The sequence below is a fragment of the Petromyzon marinus genome, chromosome 1 (genome assembly GCF_048934315.1).
Source record: "Petromyzon marinus isolate PM22_M1 ecotype Great Lakes invasive population chromosome 1, UKy_Petmar_22M1.pri1.0, whole genome shotgun sequence".
NCBI classification, from domain to species: domain Eukaryota; kingdom Metazoa; phylum Chordata; class Hyperoartia; order Petromyzontiformes; family Petromyzontidae; genus Petromyzon; species Petromyzon marinus.
Window position 1 is genome coordinate 36,807,386 of NC_133667.1, and position 12,297 is coordinate 36,819,682.

At 52.1% G+C, this 12,297-nt stretch overlaps 1 protein-coding gene across 2 annotated transcripts; it reads left to right on the plus strand.

Moving 5' to 3' along the window:
* On the plus strand, positions 1 to 11,024 carry LOC116941023 (beta-1,3-galactosyl-O-glycosyl-glycoprotein beta-1,6-N-acetylglucosaminyltransferase-like). Of its 2 annotated transcripts, none has more exons than XM_076067743.1 (2): positions 1 to 1,537; positions 9,240 to 11,024. In XM_076067743.1, exon 2 carries the CDS (start codon positions 9,248 to 9,250, stop codon positions 10,619 to 10,621), a length of 1,374 nt encoding a protein of 457 aa, XP_075923858.1. In that variant the 5' UTR covers positions 1 to 1,537; positions 9,240 to 9,247; the 3' UTR covers positions 10,622 to 11,024. The 2 variants fall into 2 exon arrangements, with proteins under 2 accessions (XP_075923858.1, XP_032807471.2); XM_032951580.2 differs by lacking the exon at positions 1 to 1,537 and adding an exon at positions 4,495 to 4,913.
* Positions 11,025 to 12,297: the final 1,273 nt, after the last annotated feature.

Here is a 12,297-nt window from a genome sequence, read left to right on the forward strand (position 1 = left end):
CCAGAGTGGCGAAGCTCAGTGAAGTTTGTCACGGGTAAACGAGCAGAATCCTCACCAATCATAATTCGACACCCCTCTCTCAGCACACCCCAGCTACTCGACACGCTTGCACACCTCCATCCTACACCTGTCACCCTCCACGAGTACACACACACACGCCTCGATTAACATCCAGCAGCAGGTGTCACGGAGTGGTGCCGACGTTTCTGCGGAGCTTGTGCCAGACGACGAGTGCCGATAAGGGGGCACTGACCGGCAGAAGCTCCAACTGTCTTCCCAATGACGCAAACGGACATGGTTACAGTCTGCGTCATTACATTCCTAGATCACCACTTGGACAAACGGCGCCCGATCTCACGACTGCAGATGCACGCGACCACGTGACGCCAAACGCCTTACCCCACCACAACACGACTCGCTCCTAGTATCGCTCGAGCCCATTGTATGCACATTCCACGACAATCCCGAGCCTGTCACTCGCACATCCAGCCGTCAACGATCCCGCGTCGCGCGCTGAGCCCCAACGCACCACAGGGGAGAGAGGATTGTGGAACTGGGCAGGGTCCGGGCCTGGTGGGGAACCCGCACTCCGTCTTCGCCGGGGTGTGCAAGTGGGTTCCCGCACGTGGCGAGGCGAGGGCGTGAGCCAGGGGTCGTGCGAGTTGCGTTCTTCTGGGGGAGGACGCGCGCACACGTGCTGCCGCCGGGACGGTCACGTGGTTTCTCTGGGTTCCACTTTCACGTTTCAGCATCTGTTTTTATACTGGAGGAATCCGATGAGCTATAAAGCTCTTTTTTCATCTGTGTCCAGTTTATTATTGCGTAACTAGGTGAGCGGCCATGTGATAACCTCGCGATAACAGTGATTTGGGTCACCGACATGGTAAAGTCAATTAACACGGAAACAAAGTAACTTTACTCAGCAAATAGAAATTGGGCCAAAAACAACACGTATTACAGTAATTATGACAATCGCGTAACAGAATATCGAGAACAGAGAACGAACGAAAGTCAACGTTACATTCGGTGCAATAATGTTACCCCGAACAAGTCCGCTTTGAAATCCAGACAAATGTGACTTGGCAAAGCGAGCTGCGAGGGTAAGGTGGGTGTGCCAAAGCCACGGGGACAGGCGCGCCGACGGCGAACGTTCAAACAACGTGCTGGACCAGCAGGAGGCTCGGAGCACGCGGCGTGTCCCGCCGCGCAGACCGAGGCGGGACGAACGACCCGGAGTCGCGACCGGCTTTGTCGCGACACGAGGATCACGCCCCGCGCAAACGAGGGAAGGCCGCGACCCACCATCGCTTTGTACATCTGTATGTACATTGTGTCACAACTATCTCTTGGCTCGACATTACGAATCTAGCAGCGGGCGGGCGGGCGCGGCTCCCTCCAATCCCTCCCCTCGCGTGATGCGCGCCCGCAAGATGTCGCCGGGTTGAGGGTGGTTGCGGTGTCATCACGACACGAGTATCGCATGCACGCGTCGTTGGGGAATGACGAAGGAAGTCGACACCAACTTCTCTTCTTTACGGTGGGTTATAGACTCTTACGAGAGTTGGTCGCTGATCGCTCATCCTCTCTCAATAACGCGCAACATGAAGCGCGGATGAATGAGCAGCCCTCATATACTGCACCACGATGTTACCCCCAGATCTGTCAAAGCAACGGGAGTGTTCAGCGGACCAATTGTGTAGACGTGTCACCTTGGCTCTGGCTGTGAGCCCTACATCATCTGTGAACATCAACACCCTCCGGTGTGCGCTCCTGCCCATTCACATGGGTTTGCATGGCAATGCCTTATCGCATTGATATTAAACACGTAACCTACGTCCGATAGGACTGGTGCATTATTTGGCGATGCTGCTGCTGCGTTGGCACGGGTGCATAACCACAAATAACACTGAAACACAATTTTTGTCCCTAAGTAGGAAGTGTTATTTTTTTATTGCTTATGCCTAAAAAGTATAGAAAATGGCTATTATTCCCCACAAACTTGCTTTTGTGACCAGGACAGTGATATTTTGAAATGTACCTATTTTCAATGAGAAAACGGTCGAATTTGTGTCTTTTCGTTCACATAAAGTCAGAAAAAAAGAACATGAATCGAAATTAACATGTATTTATACTAAAGTAATACAAAAATGACTACAAAAGCTTTAGAGGTGAGTAGTTTGTCGAGATGTACGATTATACTGTAAATCACTTTCACAAATCAGCCCCCAAATGTATTCTCCCATCATGTTCTCGTTATACTATCCTTGGTAGCGGCGTTCAAAGTCCAGTTTATCCTGGTGTAAGCGCTCACCCTGCTCCTCCGAGTACGCTCCCATGTTCTCCTTAAATTTATCAAGATGAGCATCAAGGATGTGGACTTTGAGGGACATCCTCCAGCCCATTGTGCCGTAGTCCTTCACCAGTCTCAACTAGCTCCACATAGTTTGATTTAAAGCTTTCGTGACTGCAGTAATTCATATTCTTAGCTCTTTCGGTAAAGTCACGTTGAAGGGAAACAATAAAACAATCAATTATATATATAAAACAATACAAATTCTCACGACGTTTCGACCATAACACAAACCTGATGATGACCGTTTGTGTTATGGTCGAAACGTCGTGAGAATTTTTATTGTTTTATATATAATTTATTGTTTCCCTTCAACGTGACTTTACCGAAAGAGCTAAGAATATAGCTCCACATAGTTTTTGGCCTTCTGATTGCCCAGGAAGCCCCAAACCACTGCGACAAAGCTGTTCCAAGCCACTTTCTCCTTACTAGTGAGCTTCTTGGGGAATTCATTGCACTCCAGGATCTTCTTTATCTTTGGTCCGACGAAGACACCGGCTTTGACCTTTGCCTCAGGCAGCTTAGGGAAGTAGTCTTGAAGGTACTTGAAGGCTGCCGACTCCTTATTTTCAGCTCTGACAAATTGTTTAATGAGGCCAAATTTGATGTACAGTGGTGGCATCAGCACCTTCTGGGGGTCCACCAGTGGCTCCCACTTGACGTTGTTCCTGCCCACATTGAACTCGATCCGCTGTTCCTGGCCAGTCCCACTAGTGGTAGTGTGCCTTGGTGTCCCAGCTGTCCCAAAGGCAAAAATAGCAGGGAAACTTGGTAAAACCGCCTTGGAGACCCATCAGGAATGCTACCATTTTGAAGTCTCCGATGACCTCCCAGCCATACTCATCATACTTCAAAGCATACAGCAAGGTCTTGATGCTGTTGTAATCCTCTTTGAGGTGCACCGAGTGAGCCAGGGGAAGAGACGGGTACTTGTTACCATTAAAGATCAGCACGGCTTTGAGGCTCCTGGATGAGCTGTCAATGAAGAGGCGCCACACATTCTGGTTATAGGCGATTCCGATTGCCTCAAACAGATTGGTCACATTGTGGCAGAAGCAGAGCCCATCTTGACGGGTGAAGAAGCTGCAAGAAGATTGGTGACGCTTCCTCTGATCTGCGACTTGCACACTTTCATCCAACAAGTTCCACTGCTTGAGCCTAGACGTTAAAAGCTCGGCATTGGACTTGGTGAGACCAAGATCTCTGATCAAATCATTGAGGTCTTTTTGGTTGGGGTAGTATGGGTTTCTCTCCTCAGCTCCACCTCTGAAATTGTCATCTAGATCTACAACATATTCCTCGCTCTCCGACTTGCTGCTCTCTTCTAAAGACGGCAGTGTGGCACCGGGGCAATGGATGAAGGAAGGTCCGGATACGTGATAGCAGATGCATTCTTGCCAGGCCGATGTTTGGAAGGGTCCACCATGCAGAAGTAGCAATTGCTTGAGTGGTCAGCGGGTTCCCACCAGATTCTTGGGATAGCGAAATTCATGGCTCTCTTTTCCCCTCTGTACCATCCTAAAAAAATACATTTATTTCACCCATGACGAATGTGTAAGAGATTCTCGCAACATTATTCATATATGATATATTTTTAAATAACATTGAAAATTGTAAAAAAAAACTTTTACCATTAAAATTTTTAAACTAATTTTATAACATCAAATTCCGAGCAACAATTGTCCATCTTACCTTCCAGAGTTTTTTTTTGCATTGCTCGCAGGTGAAATGAGGTCCCCAAGGTTTGTCTTGATCCCCGACAGGCATGCCGAAATATGCCTTGTAGGCCTCACGCATCTTAGCAGATTCTTCCACAGAGTACTTTTTCACTCTTGTCTTGAGAAATTGGCTGCAGACATCGCAAAATGCGTCTGCCGGATGCTTGCAGCCTCTTGATGCCATCTCAGAAAAATGCAGATATGTATCCACTGAGGCAGCTGGAACTAAACTTAACTGGTGGGCTTAAAGGCCCCTGTATTTATACTACTATTTACATTACTGGAAAGTTCTAGAATGTTCGAGAAGTTACTCCAAGTTTACTCAGCACTGAATCTATCTGGAATTCTCATTGAAAATATGTAAATTTCAAATTATCAGTGTCCTGGTCACAAAAGCAAAGTTTGTGAGGAATAATAGCCATTTTCTGTACTTCTGAGGCATTGGCAATTAGAAAATAACACTTACTACCCAGGGACAACATTTTTTGTGTTACACAGTATAATTATTAAACTGGACACATTAGTCAATAACATGGCCCTTCACATCACACAAACCGAGACGTACAGCAGATGAATATCGAAGTTTACCAGTGTGGGTGAACTGGGAGGGATACGGAAGGCGTGAGCGGTGGCGCTGCGGTGTCAGATTGCGGGGAGGGTGGTGGTGGAGGTGGGGGGTTGGAGGTGGCAGGTGTCGAGGTGGGGCCTGATCATCACCTGCAGCACGCACGCACGCACTCGCTTCCCCGCTCATCTGTCGCTGGTGGCCACAGCTCGCGGGCTCTGTCGACTGCCCTGAAGGAGAGGCCACGGATAGCTGCGAGTTCGGCGGCCCTCGTGGCGAGGTAAGGGCCCTCTGTCCGACGTTTCACACATCGCGAGACGCGTGTCGTGTTACTCGCAATGCCAGCGGGGCTGTCGAGCACGCCGTGGTACTGGAGGGGCTTTGTCGTTTCCTTTCGCACGACTGCCGCTGTGGATGCAAGGCAACGAGGACGGCGAGGACGACCTCACCTCGGGCGAGGGTGGTCAAGCCCCGGGTAACCGCGCGAGGAGCAGTGGCGGAGTCGTCGTCTTTGCCGTCGGTGTTGTCGCTCTGTGCGGCCGCCTCATCGGGGATTCTGCGGTGGTGGATGGCTGGCGCGTGTACAGTGCTGTGTGTACTGCGTGTGTACTGTGTGTGTGTACTGTGTGTGTACCGCGTGTGTACTGTGTGTGTACTGTGTGTGTACCGTGTGTGTACTGTGTGTGTGTACTGTGTGTGTACTGCGTGTGTACTGTGTGTGTGTACTGTGTGTGTACCGTGTGTACTGTGTGTACCGTGTGTGTACTGTGTGTGTGTACTGTGTGTGTACTGCGTGTGTACTGTGTGTGTGTACTGTGTGTGTACCGTGTGTACTGTGTGTACCGTGTGTGTACTGTGTGTGTGTACTGTGTGTGTGTACTGTGTACCGCGTGTGTACCGTGTGTGTACTGTGTGTGTACTGTGTGTGTGTACTGTGTGTGTACTGTGTGTGTGTACTGTGTGTGTGTAACATGCGGCACACACACGCCAGTTTAATTTCTCAGGGGTTATAAACCACTCGAATTACCATCAGCAGTCACGGCGCCGTGTTACCGGTTTAAAATCGAGGGTGAACGTCAGCGCTGGCAAATGATTCACTCTCGCAGGCGGGCCCTGCGACTCGCCCGACGTATCTACAGTCCCTGTTGAACTTCTTTCGCGCCGTACGTAGCCACGTGTGCGCATGCGAAGGCTCTCTCTCTCTCCTCGCTCCTGTGCATAGAGCCAGGGCAGCACCAACAGCTGAGTAACCCACCTCGTCACTGAGTAACCCACCTCGTCACTGAGTAAGCCACCTCGTCACTGAGTAACCCCCCTCGTCACTGAGTAACCCACCTCGTCACTGAGTAACCCACCTCGTCACTGAGTAACCCACCTCGTCACAAAATAAACCCCCTCGTCACTGAGTAACCCACCTCGTCACTGAGTAACCCCCCTCGTCACTGAGTAACCCACCTCGTCACTGAGTAACCCACCTCGTCACTGAGTAACCCACCTCGTCACAAAATAAACCCCCTCGTCACTGAGTAACCCCCCTCGTCACTGAGTAACCCACCTCGTCACTGAGTAACCCACCTCGTCACAAAATAAACCCCCCTCGTCACTGAGTAACCGCCCTCGTCACAAAATAAACCCCCTCGTCACTGAGTAACCCACCTCGTCACTGAGTAACCCACCTCGTCACTGAGTAACCCCCCTCGTCACAAAATAAACCCCCTCGTCACTGAGTAACCCACCTCGTCACAAAATAAACCCCCCTCGTCACTGAGTAACCCCCTCGTCACTGAGTAACCCACCTCGTCACTGAGTAATCCACCTCGTCACTGAGTAACCCACCTCGTCACAAAATAAACCCACCTCGTCACTGAGTAACCCACCTCGTCACAAAATAAACCCACCTCGTCACTGAGTAACCCCCCTCGTCACAAAATAAACCCCCTCGTCACTGAGTAACCCCCTCGTCACTGAGTAACCCACCTCGTCACTGAGTAACCCCCTAGTCACTGAGTAACCCCCTCGTCACTGAGTAACCCACCTCGTCACTGAGTAACCCCCCTAGTCACTGAGTAATCCACCTCGTCACTGAATAACCCCCCTAGTCACTGAGTAACCCACCTCGTCACAAAATAAACCCCCTCGTCACTGAGTAACCCACCTCGTCACTGAGTAAACCACCTCGTCACTGAGTAACCCACCTCGTCACAAAATAAACCCCCCTCGTCACTGAGTAACCCCCCTAGTCACTGAGTAACCCCCTCGTCACTGAGTAACCCACCTCGTCACTGAGTAACCCACCTCGTCACTGAGTAACCCACCTCGTCACTGAGTAACCCACCTCGTCACCACGCACGTGCGCTGTGCTCCCGTCATTCGCCGTTGGTGGCCGCACGAGAGAACTCGGAACGTCCCCAGTGGTGAGGTGGCCACGGGTGGCCCCCACTGGCGAAACGTCTGCGGTTTGGGCTGGCTCATGGAGCAGTTTACATTGAGCCGACGACTCGTGTACACGTCTGTAATGACAGTCTCGGGTTTCAGTTGATTTATTTTGGTATAGCCCTGTGAGCCATTCGGCTCTTGAATCGGGTGCAACCACAACAAACAAAAACACACGGACAAGAAAAACATCTTAAAGTGACTATGTGACTGTGCAAACAGAAAATCCATGAAAAAAACAGCAAAAAATTCCTGATAAAAGCACCGTACACCAACGCTGTGTACAAAAAATCCCAGTGGGATGCAAGTCAAACAACAACAACCAGAAGAAAACTTAGATTAAGGCCATCAGTATAACTCCGTACTACAACAAAACAAACATGTCCAAACCAAATAACGTTTTCGAAATCACCAAAAAATAAAGCCATAATTGCAACGTAACAGTGCTCATAGGGACTGTGACCGATTTTTTTACAATAAACTACATAAATAACATGTAACACCAAATCCTAGAGCCATAGCTGGCTGCATGAGTTACTCCACAACAACAGGAAGCATCAGTCGGAGTATCAAATTTTTCAATGCACCTTCGAGTCAGCCTGCAGTACGAGTGGACTGGTGCCTACGGGAATGATCGAGAATAGAGCGTGGCCAGGGACCGTATATAAGGGAGATGCAAAAAAGAGTCTCCACTTATAAGATCATGCGCCGGGCGGTGTACTGAGACACGGGCGGAAATTCCTTCCCGTATGGCGAAGTCATTTCTTTTGAACAACCATTTCTCGCTTTCTCTCAAGCGGCGTTCGTTTGAGCGACCATAGAGAGAGATAAATAAGCAGACGATTCCGCCTCCTTCCCATCCCATATCTGTCCCGCCACGTAAAAAAAATAAAGCAATGGATTTAGACATCCCATCAGCCACACGGCCTTCTGGGAGTGCGTGCATTTTTAGCAGCGTTGGTTCAACACAAGGACAACCCTGGACCAGTTTCGACATTCAGTGTCTCGTCAGCAGATGCGGGGTAGCTTAAATCAATGCTCGTGAACTCCCCGCTCCACCTAGCCCGGTAGTACGATGTGGCATTGACACGGCAGTCGCCATGTGACTGTGTCACACGGCCTTGCGCAATGGACACGTCCCACAGCAGCCCCTGCCCACGCCAGGGTGCGGGATGGGGCCTCTAAATAAATGGCACCACGGCCACAAACACACCTCTCGAGTGCCCGCCACCGCCGGATTAGCAACAGTTACGGATGCTGGGGGGGGGCAGTCCATGGGCTCAGTGGGATCCCAACCAGGGTGTCCTTATCGAGAACCCCCTGCTCCCAACCGCTAGCCACTTCCGCCAAACTTGCAAAGGGGAAATATCAAACATCACATCTGCCTTGTGATCAGCGGCAGACCACACTCAGTCTTGACGGGGGACAGGGATTCTCAACCGGGGGTCCAGTAGCTATCAAGGCTAAGGGGGTCTGCAGGGGATCCGCACGGTGCTAAGTGTTCCACGGAGAGCAGAAAAATAAATGTCAGGATGATCCAAGACTGGGGTTGAGAATCGCAAGGCATCTTCGTGGCTAACGAGACTCCACATCTCTACTGTGGTGGATGTTCAAAGATCGTGACGCAACCGGAATGTTTATCCTCAAACACAGCAGTGAATGATGAAGATCGTCCGGCCCAGTGCTTTGGGAATTTCAGGTAGCGGTGGTTATTGTACAGAACTCTCGCGCGTTGTTGATTATGACGATAATGAGGTTAAGAATAGCACATATCGTGTTATCCCGAGCCGCCCTGCGCGTCACTCGTACGGACACACGGACACGAGTAGTGACCTGCAGGAGGAGGATGAGGAATTTATAAACATAAATTTTACAGTGATGTAAAATGGCCTCGGTTATTGGCGGTCGAATGGTCTGAAAATGAAATTACTTGGGGAGGAGAATCCTGGTGAGGCCTATCCTGGCCTTCATGAGAGATGACCCGCCTGTTTACTTTGTCTTAACGTGCCTGGCTTTGCTAGTGGTGTCACCTTTCATTAATTAATTTCCCATACGCTATCATCACTCACGGTTGGACAGTGTATTACTCTCGGTGCGAGCAGTTGCTTGTGTTGATACGGTAGCCGTAGATACTGAGCAATCCGGCTTTGATATTTCTCCTTTTAATTTCCAGGCGCAAACATGGGCCAGGCGGTCAAGTGGAACAGAAAGGGGGTGATCGTTTGCGCCGCCGCGATCGCCACAGGAGCGGTCTTCCTCGTGTGCGTCCGGAGTCACAGCGTGCCCAGGGAGCCGCGTGGACACGGGGAGACCTGGGACCTGAGCCGCTACGAGCTGCCGGACATGGACCCGCGCTTCCCCGTGAACTGCTCTGCGGTGGTGCGAGGCGACGAGGAGAGCATCGCCGAAGCGATGCTGCTCTCTATCACCGTCGAGTTCAACAAGCGGCGCCCGCTCGCAGAGGACGATTACCTGAGGATGACGCGCGACTGCGACGCGTTCAAGCGGGATAGGAGGTACGTGACGGTGCCGCTGAGCGACGAGGAGGCGGCCTTCCCCATCGCCTACTCCGTGGTGGCCCACCACCGCGTGGACATGCTGGAGAGGCTGCTGCGCGCCATCTACGCGCCGCAGAACGTCTACTGCCTCCACGTGGACCAGAAGTCGCCGCCGCCCTACCAGGAGGCGGTGCGCGCTCTCGCCGCGTGCTTCCCCAACGTCTTCCTGGCCAGGCGGCAGGAGCGCGTGGTCTACACCTCCTGGCTGCGCGTGCAGGCCGACCTCAACTGCATGCGGGACCTCGTGGCCGCGCCGCAGCCCTGGAAGTATTTCATCAACCTGTGCGGCCTGGACTTCCCCATTAAAACCAACCTGGAGATGGTGCGAGCGCTGCGCACCCTCAACGGGAAGAACAGCATGGAGTCCCTGCACACTCCGCGGGACAAGACAGTGCGCTGGGAGATACACCACGAGATCGTGGACGGCGAGCTGCACGCCACGCACGTCAGAAAGTCCCCTCCGCCCATCCCCACGCCCATGTTCTCCGGGAACGCGTACATCGTGGTGACGCGCGCCTTCGTCGAGCACGTGCTGAGCGACCCCACGGCACGGGCGCTCATCGAGTGGGAGAAGGACACGTTCAGCCCCGACGAGCACCTGTGGGCGACGCTGCAGCGCTTGCCCGGGGTGCCGGGCTCCTCGCCGCCGCACGACAAGTACGACGTGCAGGACATGATGGCCATCGCGCGCCTCGTGCGGTGGTCCTACATGGAGGGCGACACCCTGCAAGGGGCCGCCTACCCGCCCTGCCGCGGCACCGTGGTGCGCTGGGTGTGCGTCAACGGGGTGGGCGACCTCCCCTGGGCGCTGCGGCAGCACCACCTCTTCGTCAACAAGGTTGACTCGGCCGTGGACGACGTGGCCGTGCACTGCCTCGAGCGGCACCTGAGGAGCAAGGCCCTCGGGGAGGCCGTGCGCCCCTGTGCCGGGGCCGGCGCCAGCACAGCCGCCTGCGAGGAGACGCGGCTCCAGCACGTGACGGAGCGCGGGGCCTAAGGATTCGTTGCGATGGCTCCTCTTAAGAAGAGTCGTTCTGTGAGCCACGGCGGATGCACGCCACTTCGCTTGACGTGGAACATCGACGACACTACGCCTTTCATCAGTCGAGCCTGTTCCATCCATTGCTGTTGCTTGTACTTTACAAGTCACCTGTACTTCACCCGCATTGTTGCACTCACGTGGGGCGACCTCGATGCCTCGCCCCACCGGTGACCTTCATGAATGGCCACACCTCTGGATTTTTTGCTTTGCAAATTTTTCAAAGACATTTATTTTTGTTTAAATTTTTTCTGAGCGCTGGCTGAAAAAAAGCCCAAAACGTTAAGAGACCAGCGACAAACGGCACTATTTATCAAAGTTCTTGCATTGAGAAAGGTTATTAAAAGGATTTTGGAAGAGAGACGATGATGGGGTCGAATTTCAAAGTGGTGCAGTGTCAAGAAAGAAGCAGAGAAGTGTTGTGACCTGCAGTGTGATGAGGAGTGGGTGAGTGTGTTGTTGTGACCTGCAGTGTGATGAGGAGTGGGTGAGTGTGTTGTTGTGACCTGCAGTGTGATGAGTGAGTGATTGGGTGAGTGTGTTGTTGTGACCTGCGGTGTGGTGAGTGGGTGAGTGTGTTGTTGTGACCTGCAGTGTGGTGAGTGGGTGAGTGTGTTGTTGTGACCTGCAGTGTAGTGAGTGGGTGAGTGTGTTGTTGTGACCTGCAGTGTAGTGAGTGGGTGAATGGGTGAGTGTGTTGTGACCTGCAGTGTAGTGAGTGGGTGAATGGGTGAGTGTGTTGTTGTGACCTGCAGTGTGTTGAGTGAGTGGGTGAGTGTGTTGTTGTGACATGCAGTGTGATGAGTGAGTGGGTGAGTGTGTTGTTGTGACATGCAGTGTAGTGAGTGGGTGAGTGTGTTGTTGTGACCTGCAGTGTAGTGAGTGGGTGAATTGGTGAGTGTGTTGTTGTGACCTGCAGTGTAGTGAGTAGGTGAATGGGTGAGTGTGTTGTTGTGACCTGCAGTGTAGTGAGTGGGTGAATGGGTGAGTGTGTTGTTGTGACCTGCAGTGTAGTGAGTGGGTGAATGGGTGAGTGTGTTGTTGTGACCTGCAGTGTAGTGAGTGGGTGAATGGGTGAGTGTGTTGTTGTGACCTGCAGTGTAGTGAGTGGGTGAATGGGTGAGTGTGTTGTTGTGACCTGCAGTGTGATGAGTGAGTGGGTGAGTGTGTTGCTGTGACCTGCAGTGTAGTGAGTGAGTGGGTGAGTGTGTTGTTGTGACCTGCAGTGTGATGAGTGAGTGGGTGAGTGTGTTGTTGTGACATGCAGTGTGATGAGTGAGTGGGTGAGTGTGTTGTGACATGCAGTGTGATGAGTGAGTGAGTGGGTGAGTGTGTTGCTGTGACCTGCAGTGTGATGAGTGGGTGAGTGTGTTGTTGTGACCTGCAGTGTGGTGAGTGGGTGAATGGGTGAGTGTGTTGTTGTGACCTGCAGTGTGATGAGTGGGTGAGTGTGTTGTTGTGACCTGCAGTGTGATGAGTGAGTGATTGGGTGAGTGTGTTGTTGTGACCTGCGGTGTGGTGGTTGAACACATTGTGGATGGGACTAAACCATGCAGCTCCCAGACGTAAAAATGCACGGTGTATACAGTGAGGGAAAAAAGTATTTGATCCCCTGCTGATTTTGTACGTTTGCC

Excerpts from the sequence above, each read along its gene's own strand:
- LOC116941023 (XM_076067743.1), top strand. The coding sequence starts at position 9,248 with ATGGGCCAGGCGGTCAAGTGGAACAGAAAGGGGGTGATCGTTTGCGCC.